This window comes from Centropristis striata, chromosome 7 (assembly GCF_030273125.1).
Source record: "Centropristis striata isolate RG_2023a ecotype Rhode Island chromosome 7, C.striata_1.0, whole genome shotgun sequence".
NCBI classification, from domain to species: Eukaryota; Metazoa; Chordata; class Actinopteri; order Perciformes; family Serranidae; genus Centropristis; species Centropristis striata.
The window spans coordinates 24,621,165-24,639,357 of record NC_081523.1 but is presented as its reverse complement, the minus strand read 5'-3'; the positions used below and the strand labels follow the sequence as shown (position 1 = coordinate 24,639,357).

Below are 18,193 nucleotides of genomic sequence, written 5' to 3'. Positions count from 1 at the left end.
GGAAAATACATAAAAAATTCAAATTTTTGCCACAATAGTTTTATAGGCAGCACATCATTAATATCATTAATATGGCACAACACAATTCTTATTATAGAGATTACAAGAGAACACATATCAAACAAATTATTATTAATGTTAACAATGCATAAAGCAATTTACACACAATAAATTATCAGAAAAGAAGATGAACAGAAAACATACAGCCGTTCTTTACAGGAACACTTACAGTATCAGATAGCAAGATTTTTGGCACTTAAGTGAGAAAAATAATAATAAGAATATAAGTTCCTCTTCCAGCATAGTGTGCATAGGTAGCCTTTCCATAAAACTGTACATATATTTAATATTTATACAATAATGTTAGTATACCTTTATGTCATTTAGATGCTCACAATCCCTTATAAATATTATCAAAGATTGAAATATTAGAACTCTTTACATAGTTTGGGAAGGGGCTCAATTGGCTCCTCAAATATTTCTATTTTCTTCTAAGTGCTCATGGGAAAATAATCTCAAAACTTTAGGTCCCAGTGTACCTCTGCCATCAAACAAGTGCAAACGATACTGAAAAGAGCCATAGAATTGAAAAGAAACATGGAGTACAAGTATCAAAGCTGATTTACAAAGAATCTGTTTGCAAAAGGCACAATGGTTTAATGACGCAGGAAGAGAAGGATTAATGGCCACCACATACACTGATAAAGGCACATACTATATCTGTGTACACATCCTCCCTGCAACTATTCCCTTATTTGATCATTCAGGTATTTCAAAATGAAAACAAACACACACATATACAAAAACTACAGAGGCCCTGAGAGGAAAGTGAGAAAAAAATAATTCAGGTGATTCATTTTCGAAGTTTGATCCAAATTGTTTCTCTCATGTCTTCATTACTTAAAAACAGGTGAAAAACAGGTTTGCCAAGACAATTTTTCTAATTTCCTTTACTTAGGGGAAACAAAAGGGGAAAAAGTTGCCAGATGCCAAAATTTTTTTTACTACCTTTAGGATATTTTTCTCACTTGCCTCTCAGAGCTTCTGTAAAAAACACATATAAGCGACAGATATATTATTTTCGGTCCAGTTATATGTCGGGTAGCTTGCATTTCTCGATTCTCTTTAAAGATTCTCAGAGATAAACAATGTTCTCCTCGCCCCCCTTCTCTCCGTTCTGTCCTTCAAGAGAGAGGTAGGCCTGAGGGGGAAGGAGGGGGGTGAGAGAGGGCGAAGAGGAGTAACCGTCCTCGTAAAGTCTTTGACCTGTGACCTCTGACCCCCAGGGACCCAGGGTTCGCCTGTCCAATGGCGGGCTGAAGTCTGCTACGAGGAGAACAACAGAAAGAAGAAGGTTTTTGGAGGGAGATATAATGGTCCTATGCAGTGCAATATATTCCAGAACTATACATGGAAAGGAATGTGAGTACACCTACTGTTGTGGGTCAGCTGTGGCTGTGCAGTGACCCTGCTGCTGAACGGGTGGATGGAGTCATTCAGAGGCCGCGGGCAGCTGTGGTTGTTGCTGTAGTTTGGGTATGTCAGACCATCTGGAGGCTGTTTGCTGTGCGCCTGGCTCAGCAGGGTGTTGAGGCTGTTGTAGAGGCTGGCACTGAGGCCGAGGTTAGCGGTGTAGCTGGAGCTGTGCAGAGGGCCGTCGTGGTTCTTCCTCGGGGCAGAGAGGAGACGCTGGTGCTGGTTGTTGTTGGCAGGCTGGTGGAGGTGGTTCTGCTGGATTGAGGCAAGTAAAGCCGCCTCATTCTCGTACACTGAACACCTTCCATCCAGGCTGCCGGAGCGGCTGTGACTGGACACCTGAGACATTGAAACAACACCAAAAATAAAAGGCAGAGGTGACATGGTTTGCTTTTCACTCTCTTGTTATTTTTACTTTTCGACACAAACATTTTTATCTCCGCCCTTTCTCACCTTGTATCCATCCAGTGGTATCGTAACAGGCAGGCTGCTCTGGCGGGTGTGCCTCCAGCTCTGCAGTAGCCTCTGCTGGACTTCAATCTTCTCCTTCTCCCTCTCTACGCTCCTCTGGCCCTCCCTCAGTCGGTCCAGGTTTTGCTGATACTCCAGCAGCTGAGCCTCCAGCGCCTCACGATCGCAGCGCAGACGATCAGCCTCCAGGAGGCACTGCTGTTCCCGCTGCTCCAGCACACTCTCCTGCTCACACTGGAAACACACAAAGCACATACACATCAGAAAGTTCAGGCACTGGTTATCTCTTTTTCTGTGGTTATAACAGAAAGTGTTGAAAGTACCATCGCTGCATTTTGACATGCACTTTATCAACCCAACCTAAAACAATGTAACTGCTTTCAATGATCTATTCCTTCAAGGTTAATTTTATTAGTTTTGTGCATTTTTCTCATTCTTGCACATCTGTACACATGTATCGGGATTGTCCTGGGGTGGCAATAATCGTGAGATCGGTCTCCTGCCTTGTGTCAGATATATATATATATATATATATATATATATATATATATATATATATATATATTAATACATACAATACATTTTACTAAATAATTAATAATGAATATGTGGACTTCATGGACAAAGTTAGAAGAATGGGGGCAAGCTGTGTTTACTTGTGAGATTGATTGGATGTGTTAAAGCAGTATATGGCATTGTGATATTGTTAAAATGTTCGTGTCTACATACACCATTTATACTGACATAAGATGAGACTTAATTTTCTTCATCAACATTTACCCTGACAGACAAAAATCCATTGCTAACACATTTTATATAGGAAATTCAAGTATATGTGTTGCAAATAATTAGAAACTAGTCTGTGAGTAATACAGTGCACAGGCAAAAACTGTGGTCAGAGGAAAAAGGAAGTTACGACATTTCACAAAAAAATAACACCTAGTCAGCTCTGCTCATCTTGTACTGATGGTATCTACCACTACCTACACATATCCGATGAGGGAGATTCACAGGTCATAAGCTTTGTTGCAAAGTGACAGCCATTACTTTACAAATTACAAATTACAATCTCTCTGACTGTTCCTATTCATTTAATTTTTGAGTGGAGAGTAGAGCATATGAACCGGTACTGTTTTTTTATGAGACTTTATTTTTCATTTCTACCAGCTTTTATTTGAATGTGGTATGAAAATAAACTGGTACAGATGAAATATATGGGTGAGGCCTCAGTGTGCACCACAACTACCACTATTTTTGTGTAATGCGATGAGGCTTACCTGCTGCTTCTCTCTGGCCAGACACTCTTTGTCCCAGCGTTGCTGCTCGTGTTTCAGCCTCACATGGAGTTTCTGCACCTCATCCACATCTTCTTTCTTCCTTTCCAAACCCTTCTTTTCTACTTCCTCTTTCTTCTTATCGATGCTCCTCTGCTTCTCCTGCTCCTGCATAACAGTAGAAACTAGTTTTTATCTTTTCATCTTGTCATTATTTCAAAAAGAAGCAATTGAATTCTGGTCTAACGTCCCCAAAACACTGATACTCTGTTATGCATGTATGCATGTAGCAACAATTAATTTAACATGAATAGCATGTGACTCATACCAGACTGTTTTGGAGGGAAGAGAGAGTTCTGAACTGAGGTCTTTCTCCATCCTGGAGAAGGAGTTTCTGGACTTCATAGCAGCTGTCCTGGAGGGTCACAGCTGCCTGTAAACACAAGGTGGAGAAACCTGATCACATTCCTGTTACTTATTCTGTCCTTTCACCAAGCCTAATACTCATTCGTACATTCAGCTACAAATACTGTAAGTGTGTCTTTTCTCACCTGCAGACTATAGAGAAGCTGTGTCAGACTCTGAACACTCTCTGCCACCTACAGAAAACAGTTTTATTACAGGGGAACAATAATGCATATTTATTTTATTAAAATTACTCATAGGGAACTATATTGGTGGAACCTTTAACAGTGTCCCTTTGGTGTCTCCTCTTTTCAACTCGACAGCAGAGCTCCACAACACGCTGTCCAGCCCTGCCAGCTCGGTGTCTGATCCTAGAGAGGTGGAGCTCATACTGAGCGTGCTCAGATAATCCGCTGTAGCAACAAGAAAAGTAGATTAGGCAATGTGGTTCACCCACATCGATTGAGATCAAGTAGTGTCTGGGCCACAATGCGTTTCAACCTAAAGACAAGCATCACAAAATCACTTTGACTCACGCTCAGAGGGAGACTCGTGAATGCTGCTGCCGTGGCTGTTGTAGCTGCAGCTTTCTGGTCCTTCGACCGGAGAGCCCTGCCTTTTGACTGTAAGGCCATCACGAGCCTGCAGAATGGTGATCAGATTCTCTGCTGCACAAGAAACAAAAGTCATAAACAAGTCAGTTTTCTGTGTAAACATAACCCTTCAGTAAGTACAGCGTATGCAATATTACTTTTGTTCAATTACTCAGTTGTACTTTTATGTTAGTTCCTATGGTGTTGTATGTCTTTGTAGGATTGTCTGTTTCATACAGATTAACTGTCCACAGACAGATTTTATTTAACTTCTGTCGTCGGGCGCTACCTAGCTTTTATATTTTTCTGCTTCGTCGGTCACACCAGATCGTCTTTTGTGCTTTCCTCGCCCTTCCACGGCTTGGTCAGCACTGTCCTCGACGTCTCACCACGTGCGTCTTTATGCATTCTCCCTGCTGGCCCTGATACCCCCACTCTGTGAGTGAGAGAGCATGGCCACGCACTGGTTTTGATACCTCCGCATTGGCCTGCAATGCATTGACTGGCGGAGATATATCAGTTGATGTGCGCTCAGCCCTGGCAGCTCCCATTGCGCAGGGACCTGCTATCGCGGGGGAGAGGGGCAGTGTTCCACCCTCACCCAGAGCGGCTGGCACTAAGGGCTTGGCCCCTTGGCCCCTGGTCTTTAATAGCGAGTGATTTCCACTATACAAAGTGCTAGAGCCTCCTCCACTAGGTCTCTGTATGACTGTAAGTGGAGAGTGTTTGAGGGATGGTGTCATAGAAATGGCCACATTCCTTTTCAGTGTCCGGTAGGAGTGATATTGTCATTCTTGCAGGACCTGATTGACAAACGAAAAGCCTTCTCCACGGTTAAAGTGTACTTGGCAGCCATCGCTACCTCGTCACGTGGGGTTTGGGAAGCAGACAGCGAGCCAGCACCCGCTGATTTGCCGTTTTATGAAGGGAGCATGCAGGCTTCTCCCCATGTCCAGACCGCTGGTACCACTGTGGGATTAGGCTGTGGTTCTGGAGGGATTTAAGGGCTCTCCTTTAAAGCCATTGGAGGGGGCAGACTTGAAACACTTGTCTCTCAAGACAGCGTTATTGCTGGCTCTGGCTTCGGCTAAACGCATTAGTGATATCCATGCGCTTTCGGTGCATCCCTTGTGCGCTCAGCTCTTCCTGGGGGATGTGAGGATGATTTTGAAGCCCAACCCGGCTTTTGTGCCTAAGGTGGTGGGCTCATGTTCTCCTATTGACCTTGTGGCTTTTGCTGCCTCACCACGTGGGCAGGGGTCACACTTACATGGATAGGACGAGGGGTGTCAAAAGGAGCGATCAGCTGTTCGTCTCCTGGGAGTTTCTGTTCAGGACATTTGTGCTGTTGTGAGTTGGTCCTCGCCTCTCACTTTTGTCCGTTAATATTAGCTGGACGTATCTGCCCCGTGCGTGGCACGAGCGGTTTGCTGAGTAATATGAGTGAGATGTCTCACCAGACAACCCTTCTTGCTTGGGCGAGTGAAAAGAGGTGCTTATCTTGAATAACGTGGTGCTGGCCGCATGAACTATTCAAGGTAGGTGGTACTACCTAGGGCGGACGCACACGTTTCACCAGCCAATCAGGATTGGCGTAATGAGATTAATGCTTCTGAGGTCTGCAGCAGGGCGTGCATCCCATAGTGAGACATCTCACTCATATAACTAGAGAACCGGGGTCATGTAAATAACCTAAAGTTAGTATTCGTTCACATAAACAGGGAGCTTTATTTGCCATTACATGTCTGCAGGTGCGACAAAACTAAAAGGACAGTAAGGAAAAAGCTGGTATGTCTTATGTTAAGTATGGAAAAAAGTATGGTCTGTACATGGAAACTCTCTCTCTCTCTTTATATGTATATATATATATATATATATAAATCAGTTGTCATTATAACAAATAAATATATATATATATATATATATATATATATTATATTTTTTTTTTTCTCATGAAAAACAACAGTGGCAGTATGTAAACAAAATGGCATTTAAAGGGCTAAAATTCTGAAAATATATTTTTTATGGAAGTTACAATGACAACTGATTTTGGTTAAAAAAATTTTTAACCCAAGTGGAAAATTATATTTATACAAAGTATAAGATTTCCCTAGCATACAGTATACAGAAAATACTTTTTTTTTTACCCCATGGCATAGTTTAAACAAACTGGCATTTAAGGGTTAAATTCTGGACGTTAATGATTATTTGGAAGTTATGAACTGATTATGATTAATGTTGCTTTTAAACATTTAACTTAGTGAAAGTGGAAAATAAAATAAACATATCATTTCAGGGCAGTTTGTTAATGTGGGCACTTTTGTACAGGACGACAGAGAACTTTCAAAGTGAGGCACAAGGGTTAAGATATATGCGTACATGTAAAAACAAGGTTACCATCTTAATAATGTTGCTAAGAGCCCCCTTTTCTGCAAGGTGCAGCCCTGTGTATAAACTACTACATTGTTATTAAAGTTTCAACATTTTTCATGGAGTTTTATCACTTGTCTTCATTAGCCATTACTCGGATTGTGAAATCTGCTCTGTAGCTGATATATGCAGCACGAGCAGCCCTCACAGGTCCGTATCCACACAGCAGCTTTCTTACCTTCTCTGAGTGCAGATGTGAGCAGTGAGGAGGCCTGTCGTGGCGTCTCACCGTCAGTGTCTGCTTGCACCAGCAGATGGCGCTGTGGTGCAGATTCTGGTGAGCGAAGGGTTAACTCTGTAAGCTCAGCATAAAGCTGCAACTTCTCCTCCAGGCTGTTGCAGATTCGCTGGTCCTGACCTGACAGTGTCTCTATTTAAAACAAAGACTAAGATTAGGATGTGTTGTTTATGGCTCTATCAGACTATTTATGTGATGTTACAGATAAAATGTGCATGTGGCCACACAAATGTTTTCACCTTGGAACTTGGTGATCTTCTGAACTCTCACTTCTGCAACTCGCCGGGCCTCCTCTGTCTCTGCACTTCGCTCCTCCTCCTCCTCTTCTTCAGGACAACTGCCAGGTAGACCAGTAGGTTAGATATGAGTAACACACACACACACACACACACACACACACACACACACACACACACACACAAACATTAACCAGAAAGACACATGCACACAGATCCTAAAAGATGCCCCAACATTAGCATACCTGCACATAAAAACACTTGTGAGACTTGACTTGACACAAACGCACACACACCTCTCTACTGCTTGTCGGATGTGTCTCATCCATGCATTCCTCTCGTCTCTAGTGGTGGTGTGAACTTCATACATCTCTGGTCCCACCGAGGAGGCAGAGATGAGGAACATCCCTCTCTCCTCATTGGCTACTTCTCTGACGATGAGTTTCTGCAGAGGGATTACAGGAGGCTTCTGGTCCTGAAAAAGCAGATAAAACCCATAAAGATGAGTTGAAGGATGGAGAGAAATGGACAGAAAGCTGGACAAGATATCTTTGGTTCTTCAGGTCGAGGCTTACAACAGCAGCAAACACAAAGCGTTGATCTTTCTCTTGTAGGAAAACCAGAACGTCTGTGAGCAGGAGAGCCAAAGTATCTGAAAACAGAAGAGTGGAAATGTATGTAGACCGGTTGTCTGTAAATTTAACCCAAAAGATCTCAAGGCACAGATGACCTCATGCACACCTTTCAGACGTCCTGTGGCAGTCTTCCAGTAGACCAGCCCTTTATAATGCAGATCCCGGTGTTTGCTATGCAGATCCTGCTTGCGAAACACCTTGTCGTTCTTCAGCTTGGCAAAGCTCTTGTTCTCCAGCCGGGCCAGCACTTCCTGCAGCTCCTGACACCTTTCATACTTATTCACAGTCAGGTCCACTGCAGCGATGATGTCACGGATCTGAACCAGGGCCCTTGACAGGTCAGAGTGTTCCTGACTTCCCTCTGTGGGAGGAGGTGTAACAGACAGGTCACATTAAAATAAAATTTTAGGGTATTTTGCGTGTATGTGTGTTTGTGTATATTTTCTTATATATATATTATTGTGATTAATATTATTTCAACATTTATTTTATTGTAATTATTTTTATTTTTAGAGATTTAATTATATTTATTTTTATTAATGTATGGCTCAACATATACATCATGTGTGTATTTTTTAAATTACATAATACTGGATATTTGTAAATATGCAAACATAGTTTTTATGTTTGAAACTAATCCAAAATGTTACAGTAAAAAATGCTTGATTTTGAAAAAAATTGTTCAATCATTCATATTCTAAAAGCCTACACAAGATGCACTTAAAGTAAAAATGAGAAAGTCAGAAATTTAAGCTTGTTACATACTCCACACAAAGCACCGCGACACAAAGAGAGGTGTTCAGCTCACACAGTTGCTCTCTGCTTATATAGCACCTTTAAACAGATTGACCTTCTTAATATGTTAACTGCAAGTGACATATGTCATAGAACGCAAAAAACATTCTCAAGCAGACCATTTAAAAACAGCAATACCATCCAGGAAAATTTATGTTTTCTTACTTTGCAAAAAATATTTTAGTTAACATGACATTTTGATTACGGACATAAGAAATAATAACCTCTTTATTCATAGTAAATATAGTCTCTATGTGCAAAGTAGTACATTCCTGCAACAGTGAGGCATGAAATATGGGTGGAAGAAGCATATGTTTGGATGTTGACAACCATTTTTCTACGCAAGGACACAAAAAAATTTAAGAGGTACATATGTTTACAGTTTTGTTTGGGACACAGTGGAGCTCATGTACCCTGAGTGTAATGTAATATCCTCTCCAGCAGCACTGGGTACTTGGTGATGCGCTGAGTGACCAACAGGATAAATTCTGGCACCTCTCTCCGTCTGACCAGAGTGTTATTGCTCTGTTGCTGTGAGCAGAGAGATTAACACCAAAATAAATTTCACTGTAAACCACTCATTTAAAAAGTACAAGAGTTCTGGCAGCAGGAGCTTACTTTGACAAAGTTCTGCAGTTTTTTGTTCTGTTGCTGCAGCTCTTTGAAGACATTGACGGCCTCGATGTGATGGCTGCAGAACTCTCCGTACAACTGCTTCATCTTCTCAGCATTTTCATCAGAGAACTGAAAAAGAGGCCATGAGAGGTAGAATATAGACATTTATCTGTGTGTGTTTATGTGCACAATCCATCTTTACCAACCTGCTGAATCAAAATATCTCCAATCTGATGGATGAGGTAATTTCGGGGGTTCTCAGGATGGGTCGCGGCCTGTCGGCGTTCCTGCAGCGCTCCGAAGAGGTTTCTGTGAAACAGCAGCAGGGGATCCAAGCAGGGGAAGATCCGGGCCACACAGTCCCAGTCGAGCTGCAGCTCCTCCAGCATGCCTCTCCTGAACACCTCCGACATGACCGTCAGGGTTTGGATGTGGTGCAGCTCCGTCTGCATCAGCTCTACATGGAGGCAATCACAGTGTATTATGGGATTACTCAGGCATACTAATGTTTGTCTGAATCCAAGTGGAATAGCGAGGATAAAAGTAACTCAGTAACTCATTTCAAGTGTTCAATATTTTAAAAATGTAAATAATAAAGTGCAGACCATCAGTGTAAACATTATGTTTGCCAGTTAGTGGCCATTTAGATCAACTCTCTGCTCTACAATTACAGGAATTACAGCATATTTTATTGTATTATGAAGAATTGTCCCACCATAAATAACATCCTGTCGTTTAATGGTGTGTCTGTCGTGTTGCCTCCAGAACTCAGGACTGACCGCCAGACTCCACGACTCCACCTCGAGCCCCAGCAGGTCAGCTGACAGGTCGCTCATTAGAGGAGCATCAACAGCATCTGCAGGGACGGAAATAATGACTGACTTTCTTCTATATTACAATCCACTCTACAGCAATTCTCAGTGTTAGACTATGAAAGGGTGACATATTGTGATGTAGGTTTGTGTTTCTCACCCTGTGTGGTGATTGGCGGGTCCGCTGATGGCGGAGTTGCCGTGACTGGTGTTCCCTCATCAGACAATGAGCTGTTATTGTAAGCTGTCACGCTGCACTCACTGTCCACTACTGCTGCATCACTCAGCCGTCTGTAGAGAAAAATAAATTGTTAGTTATAACTTATAACAAAGAGAGTGTTTCCATAGGGATGCATTATTGTGAGCTACAGTACAGTTCTTTTTTACTTTGGTACTTTAAAGGGATAGTTCGTTAGCTTGTATTGTATACTTATCCATAGTCATTGTATTACCTACAGTAGATGGAGTTTGGCATGGTAGCTTTGACGAGGGCATAAGTAACAGCTTCAGATCCCCCCATGTAAAGTTAAAGAGGGCTGTTTGATTGCAAAGGTAAAGTTGTCAAAAATATTCCCAATAATGTGCTAAGTTAAACTGGTACTGATTTTTTTTAGCCCATCAAAATACTCTTAGATGGGCTAAAATATGTTTTTTTGCTGCCCCTGTCCACAGCAGTACATCGCTTAGCTTCCGTGTTGGTACTCCTGCCTGCTTCTCCAAACTGGGGCGTTTCGACCACCATCTAATGTAGGTAATACACTGACTATTATTAAGCACCTCATACAACCCCACTGCAATAAATCCACACTATCCCTTTAAAAATGATTCTAGTATTTACGGACTGAAATTACATTTGGCTGATGCTTTGTGCTTATTTTCAAGATCTAAGTATTTTAAATTATTTCACTTGTTTCACTCAGAATTCAAGACATAAAAGCTCAAGATGAATTTAATCAGTTTTAGTGAGTTAGAACCAGCTAAAGATGTATAGATGAATATAGGAATGGATGTATTGGTTAATATATATATATATATTGCGGTCATACCTGCTATCTATAGAGATGGAGAGGCTTTTGGTGAGAGGGGCGACTGTTTCTCTTTTCTCTGAGGAAATGGGGGCTGGAGAGTTGTCTTTTACAGAGTCTGGAAGAGAGATCAAGACAGGGAGCAGGGAGAGGAATCAGTCACACCTTCCACAAATAAAAAATACTCCAAATGTCATCATACTCTGTATATATCTGTGTAGTCACTGAATGTAACAGTAATTGAATAATAAAGCTGTGAGGAGGTCTGCAGTTATCTTTCATTGTTTAACTAGGCATGCAGGCTACAGTTGTGACAATGTTTTAGTAAGGGAAGCTGATTGTGTTCGAAATGGAAATAAAATGATCGTGTCAATGCAAGAGAAACACTCAACCTCTGTACGCATGCACAAACACACACATAAACACAATCCAGGCCGGATCCCCCACTGAGACAGATTAAAATTTAACTTTTTTTTCCAGGGAAAGAACAACAGGGGAGAGGGAAGAGTGGGGGTAATAGCTTTCTTAGTCTACTACAGGAAAAACAAGGGAGGACAGGTAAAAACTTAATCAAAGACCAAGGGAGGACAATGTGGGAGGGGGACACACGCTATAATTTCTGACTCACTGTGTGGGAGAGACAAGGTCTTGCTTTTCATCAGCAAAGCATTCCTCTCCTGCGGCTTCTGAGGAAACACATAATCATATCAACATCAACGGCTGTAAATCATACCACTTGTGTTTTAAATATTAAGCTGTTGTGGTTGCAACCCAACAAATTCAGTCAATACTGGAGTCAATTTATGCCTAAACAAAGTGCAACCACCTCTCAGATACTCTTGTTCTACATCAGCAGTTCGAGATGTTCAACACATTCCAGGCGTTCCTTTGTCACCAAGTCTTCGAATTTACTCTTCCTGTTGTACCCGCTTCCTCTCAGACTGCCTTTACTTCAGTAACTGATTTATGTCTCTATGTCCTTTTTGGGCATTTCGACTTCACAGCACAGCCGAGCGTGACAGCAACACAGGGAGAGACAGAAAAAATCACCTGCACCAAAGCTTTCGCCTCAGACCATTGGACGGTCGACAGTTACAGATTTCTAACATTTCCCAAAATCAAGATCTTATATGCTGCACAGAGACTGTGAGTCAGAATAGCCAGATAAGCATAGTGCTACTGCCAAATGCAACCAGATGCAGTAGGGATTTTTGGCATACTGCATTTGACAAACTGTGTATTGGGACATACTAAATCTATTTATGACATACTAAATGGTGTGAAATCACGCACACATTTAAAAAGAAGCTCAAGTATGACTCTTGACATTCTTGCAAATATCTTAAAATGGCATGACATTGTTTATATCTGGGTTGTATTTTGAAGGTACGAATAATTTATTATTTCCATTTGTTTTTTTTAAAGATTCAATGAGTTGTGTGATGTTGATGGTTACCTTTCCACAAGCTGCAACTGCCTCTCGACAGTTTTTATGGACGTTTATGAGACAGTCTGCAGACAAAAACAAATGAAGCCCCAGTTAATTTTATCGGTTAGCTGATAATAAACAAAATTACCACGTCTCTGGATTCAGTGTCCAGATGGCTGTCAAACTACCGTGATCCTCAAGATCGATGTTGACTTTGCGAGAGGAAGAAAACTGACTTCATGTCTTCAGCTAAACAAAACATCAAGGCAGCACGTGCGAAGACATTTACACAAACCCTAAACAGTTCAGCCACCACAGGACATAAAACAACAACAGTACTGACAGTATAATACTTACTGGAGCACTGCAACAGCTCCTTCCCAGAAACAGACTTATCACAGGCCACACAGAGAGCGAGACCAGATGGAGACACAGGAACAAACTGGTGTCCATTAGCGGCTCCTGACTTCTCCTTTCCCTCCTTCACCTCTTTCCCCTTCACCTGAAACACAGGTCATAAATATTTGAAACAAACTTGTTCAGCTGACATTTACTGCAGCTAATGCCACAATATCATGTAAACTTCCAAAGTAGAAATAACATGAGTCTGAGCAGCAGGCACAAAGAGGCATATAGCAGTCATCTTCTTGCTGAAACACACCTGTTAAAGTGGAGTTAGTTGAGATAATGGGGCCTCTGAGTGAGCTTTTCTGTTTACTTTGTTAAGGTCCATAGGGATGGCTGCTGTTGTGGTGCTTGATCCTCAGGGGGGGGGGGGGGGGGGGGGGGCATTAGGGGGATTCCTCTGTGCATGTGTGTGATAGCGCTATGTTTATTTTCTTATCAAACTTTACAAGGAAGTCTGAGAGTGTATGTTTGTTTTTTTGACTATTCATGTGCATCGTGTGTCTGCACATACATGGAAACATGCTCTTGAACACATGCACACGTGTTTGGAAGATCGAGCGTGTACTATGGAATGTGTTTTGGCTCTTCGTGCTGTGTGGTGGGGGTCTACGCATTATGTAAGAGGATATTTTCACTGTGTCCCGTTGCTAAGACCTGAGGAGAGGGAATTTTCTCCCTCACCAAATAAAGGCACTGCACACAGACAATGGCTCCCCAGCGCAGGAATTCTGACCTGGCCTGTCTGAGAGGTGGTAAACCTTTTACTGCACTGGGAGGCCTTTCAGCTCTGACTTGTATTTTTTTTAATTTCTATAAAGTTCAACTATAGGAATTTCCAAGTCATGTTTTAAGCACACGTAGGAGGAATTTAAGCCAGCATGAATCATATTTTCCACTGTGTTGCCTCACCTTGGTCTTGTTGCGAGTGCTGGACATCCTGCTCTTTAGGAAGCTGAAGGTCCGGCTGACTTTGTATTTCTCTGACTCGACCTTAGACGGAATTATGTATTTATCCCACTCCTCATCCTCGATCCTGTTTCAGTTTGAACACTTCAGTCAGCAGCCATCACAACTTCTACAATCAATTTGGCCTGTGAAAGACTGCAGCATTCAAGACCAACATACACACTCTTTATAAAACTAAGTATTTTTGTACTTTTAAAGGGACAGTTCACCCCCAAATCAAAAACACATTTTTTTCTCTTAGCTGTAGTGCTATTTATCAGTCTAAATTGTTTGGGTATGAGTTGCAGAGTGTTGGAGACATTGGTCATAGAGATGTCTGCCATATCCCGATATATATATTTGAACCATCTCGCACTTTGTGGCACTCAAAGTGCAAAAAAAAAAATCATCTTAACAACTGAACATCAATGTCTCTTTCTAGGATTCATGATGTTGATAGTCAAGTTAATCTTGACCTTGTTGCAAGCAGTTTCATGTAGCAGCTCGGAAGGTCACAAGAATCGATATTTGGTACCAAGTGTAAGCCAAAATTCATAAAATGAATAAAGAGCTCCCTCCATTCTCCTACCACTAAAAGTCAATGACTTGAGCTTTGTGCATTGCAGCATGGAGCGAGACTGGGCTATTTGTACTTTAAGGCTTATATCTCTGCGACTCAGAAACTCACACCAAAACAATCTAGATTGAAAAACAGAACAACAGGCAAGAGGAAAAAAGTGTGTATTTTTTTATTTTGGGCTGAACTTTCCCTTTAATATACAGAGACAAGTTTGATAATCAGCTACATTGGTGTCATGCTGGAATGAAAGAATGTCCAGACAGTCTTCCAGGACCCCTGGTCTACAGACTATTACTCTTGACAACATGCTTGGCATGCTTGGAAGTCACTACGGACTCTAGTGGATGCTATTTATAGTATGACCTTGGCAAGATGCAATTAATAATGTGTCAACTATTCTCAGTAACTTATGCTAGTTACATTACACATTCTAGGTGAAAGGCGACAGAACAAACAAGAGAAACATGCAATGTCACACTGAACATTTACTGTGACCTGACATGAAAACATAATCTACTTCTGAGGATTCACATATGGAGCTGCAAACAATCCATGTGGTTAATGGATGAGTGGGGAAATGGTTTTACATCGGGGTTAGAATGAGTTAAGCCACACATGCATGGCTGTGAGGCCGTTTTGGTGAAAACATACTCTTTGAGGAACTCTGTGAGGGTGAGGTGTTGGAGCGATGCGCTGCTCTCCTCCTCTGCTGACTGGGCCCGCTTACGGAAACCCAAAACCCTGCATGGATATAACACACCTCAGACCACGTTGTTGTGTTTCGGCTCATCAGGAGACTCAAAATATTAATATGTGTGGTGTCTAAGATTAAAACCTACTAGAACTGTACAGAATATTTCAAAGCTTCATTCATAACTTTTGAATTTTTGTGGCATGTCTATTGACTAAATTCTGTATTTCTGCACAGTCGCAGATAAAGATCAGGCTACGCTAATTATTAGCATTATTCTCTTTGTAGAGTTAGATTCCAGTGGTGGCTGAGCAGGATTGGTTCAGACCCGTGTGATCCAAATATTTCCAATTACTCCAGCGCGTTGTAAAGTCCGAAAGTCCACATTTATTAAAAAAGAGATAGATGCTATCATTTCCAAAATACACAACGTATTTTTTCAGCTAACAAAATATTCTGCTTCAATCCATAGTTGTTGGTATTTAGCCTTTCAAAAATAAAATTTTCTCTGTGGTCAAAACACTATTTGCTCTCCTGCTTGCCACTGTAAATTAATATAACTATATTAACTCTAACAAAACTCATTTAAAAGGTTGATTTTATAAAAATAGACTAGCTCAGTTAATCTGAATCACAGAAGTGGCGATTTTGGGGGTGATGATGACAGACATTCAAAGCTTCATTCAAAAAGCTTTAAAAAAAAAAAGATATGACATTCGGTACAGCCCTTTAGTCTACAAACCTTTTCTGGGCCTAATAATATGACAAAGTAAGATGACTACATGTGGATAGTCACATGGATTTATGTGTTACAAACTGATTTAGTAATCCAAAAAATGTATTAAACAATGCCTACGTCAGAGGCAACAGCCACATTTTGTTAACATTGCATGAATACTGATTTGGACGAAATAAATGGTTAGTGTGTGTTATGAATATTGTAGTATTAAATTCTCTATTCTAATACAATAAAGTCTTCGATCAAATTATGTAATATGATCATTTAATTACCTAATATGATCCTCTAAAATGTTTCCTATGTTAGCAATGCATGGTTAATACCAAACAAAATGTATTAGCGTGTGATACATTAATGAGGCAGTGAGATGATATGAAGAAAATAGAATGAATATGGATTGTGGGATTTATGAACTGAAAACAAAATAAACAAAATTTGCCACATGGTAAGGCTGTGAAGCAAATGTTAATTCCTGTTTAAATCTCAAAACACAGACTGCAGTATTGTTTGTGCCACACATTTAGTATCTTTGATGTGTTCTAGACATCAGCTTGCTGTTTCTGAGGTCTGGAGTCCAGGAAGGTTTTGCTGTTTACTCAGTGTTATTTTGAGGTTGCAATCAGAGCATATTCTGGCCTCTGCCTTGAAACAGGAAGTCTGTCACATCCTGCACACTGAGACCCTGACCACAGGTTACAACTGGAGATACACACATGAAAACACACACATACACATGTGAAGGCACATTTAAACCAATCTCTAACCACCGGTCAACACTGTAAGAACATCTGGACTGGGGTCATGAAATAACACACTGATTTTACCTCTTTTCTCTGGTTGTCTCAGTCAGGCTGAAAGCTCTCTGCTCTGTAAAGTAAAGTAACAAGCAAAAGCAAATGAGGCAAATACATGTCAATAAAATTGAATAAATTATATTAGATTTCAAGTGATGCAGAAGGTGTTCAAAACCATCATTCCCAAACAGAATTGAGTTAGAAGCAAATACAAGAATCCCCGAAATAGTCTGGATCCAGCAAACAGAGAAAAACCAACACTGAAAGGTCTTGCCTTAAAAAAAAACAGATGACACCAAAGATGGAAAATCAAAACCAAGAGGGAAACAAAATATGTACCAAAATGGAAGCAGAACAGAACCCTCAGGGCAGAAACAACTCCTCCTGCAGATGATCTATAAGAGGTACTTAGAGCATGTTTTTCCAAAGCCTCAGGATATTAAAAAATGCACAGTCTCAAAGATTCAGCCCTCTACTTGTCAGTCATCATATAAGGAGTTTGAATGATTTTATTACTTATAAAAAAAAGGCTTGACATGAAGCTTTGGAGAAAGTCTGCTCTTGATCTTGGAGCAATTTAACATAATAATGATTGTGCTTTTCTCTGAGACAGTGGTTTCTGAATTGCACAATGTGAGTGCTGCACTCACCACCAAAAACAAAATCTTGCCACAGATAAAGGGCTGCACAATTTGGGCCACAATGAGAAACATCATTGTTTTGCAAAATTGTGTGAAATGAAAATATCTGAGCGAATCCTTTTACAGCCAAATGTGCACCAAAGCAAAATGATTTCTCCTCAAAACATCTGGGATGAAAATAATTGTAATAAAAGTTGTGAAAAGTTTCAATATAACATAAAGGCCTTTTAGTTGTGCAGCTCTTGGTAATCACAAGTTTATCGCATGGTTCACCAGAAAGACACTGAGATGTTTTCACCGGCCAACCAGCAGCGTCTAAGTTGCTGTTTGAAGCTGTTTCTGTACTTACTAACTTGGTTGAGACGAGAGAGGGATTTAGAGAGAGATAAAGCTTGAAGAAGGGAACGGCCGCTGCTGCTGAATGCACCATCTATACAGGACAAAGCACGGCCTTAATGCTGCGTACTCGCATATGAGTCGTGGTGCTGAATCAAAGCAGGGCTGACACTTAACACATATGTACTTTAAAGAAGTTCAGCTGATTTATGAAACCTGTCTGGCCTTCCCCCAGTTAGACATGTGGCACATATGTCCATTCAGCTGACTCCTGGGAACAGAAAGGTCACAGGCCAAAGGGGTCAAAGTTCACTCACCTTCTGCCAGGTCAGTGATGGTTGCGTCTCGGTTTAGCAGTGGCCGTGACGGCTTCGCCTTGGGGGAGGAGTAGGAGTAGGAGCGCATGCGAACCTCTGCTTCCTCTGGGATCTGGGTGAGGAAGTGGATCAGAGGGAACAGATCAGTGAGCAGAAGTTCACAGGTTCAATTCTGTCAACTGACAGAACATTTGACATTTGTTTACAGAACCCAGAGGAGAAGAGCGTCCTTTGTACCACAGGCTGTTCTCCTCCTAAACTCAACATGGGAATAAATACCCCCAGACCCCTTCAAACCTTACCATGCA

The 18,193-nt window shown here is 41.2% G+C and overlaps 1 protein-coding gene across 2 annotated transcripts in view; it reads right to left on the bottom strand.

The window, feature by feature from the left end:
- Positions 1-17: 17 nt before the first annotated feature.
- LOC131974836 (rho guanine nucleotide exchange factor 28-like) overlaps positions 18-18,193 on the bottom strand; it is a 46,525-nt gene continuing 28,349 nt past the window's right edge. Inside the window, exons 14-39 of one of the 2 annotated variants that reach the window (XM_059337318.1) lie at positions 17,886-17,997; positions 16,622-16,664; positions 15,019-15,108; positions 13,752-13,875; positions 12,792-12,936; positions 12,462-12,517; positions 11,634-11,691; positions 11,027-11,123; positions 10,141-10,271; positions 9,884-10,024; positions 9,375-9,625; positions 9,172-9,297; positions 8,967-9,084; positions 7,865-8,119; positions 7,699-7,775; positions 7,420-7,598; positions 7,127-7,224; positions 6,828-7,019; positions 4,163-4,294; positions 3,906-4,039; positions 3,773-3,820; positions 3,550-3,654; positions 3,225-3,389; positions 1,930-2,181; positions 1,437-1,815; positions 18-1,326 (exon numbers count right to left, since the gene is read on the bottom strand). In XM_059337318.1, coding sequence (XP_059193301.1) covers positions 1,136-1,326; positions 1,437-1,815; positions 1,930-2,181; positions 3,225-3,389; positions 3,550-3,654; positions 3,773-3,820; positions 3,906-4,039; positions 4,163-4,294; positions 6,828-7,019; positions 7,127-7,224; positions 7,420-7,598; positions 7,699-7,775; positions 7,865-8,119; positions 8,967-9,084; positions 9,172-9,297; positions 9,375-9,625; positions 9,884-10,024; positions 10,141-10,271; positions 11,027-11,123; positions 11,634-11,691; positions 12,462-12,517; positions 12,792-12,936; positions 13,752-13,875; positions 15,019-15,108; positions 16,622-16,664; positions 17,886-17,997 — 3,699 coding nt within the window. In that variant the 3' untranslated portion in view covers positions 18-1,135. The remainder of the gene's footprint in view (positions 1,327-1,436; positions 1,816-1,929; positions 2,182-3,224; positions 3,390-3,549; positions 3,655-3,772; positions 3,821-3,905; positions 4,040-4,162; positions 4,295-6,827; positions 7,020-7,126; positions 7,225-7,419; positions 7,599-7,698; positions 7,776-7,864; positions 8,120-8,966; positions 9,085-9,171; positions 9,298-9,374; positions 9,626-9,883; positions 10,025-10,140; positions 10,272-11,026; positions 11,124-11,633; positions 11,692-12,461; positions 12,518-12,791; positions 12,937-13,751; positions 13,876-15,018; positions 15,109-16,621; positions 16,665-17,885; positions 17,998-18,193) is intronic. The other variant, XM_059337319.1, reaches the window with a different exon arrangement.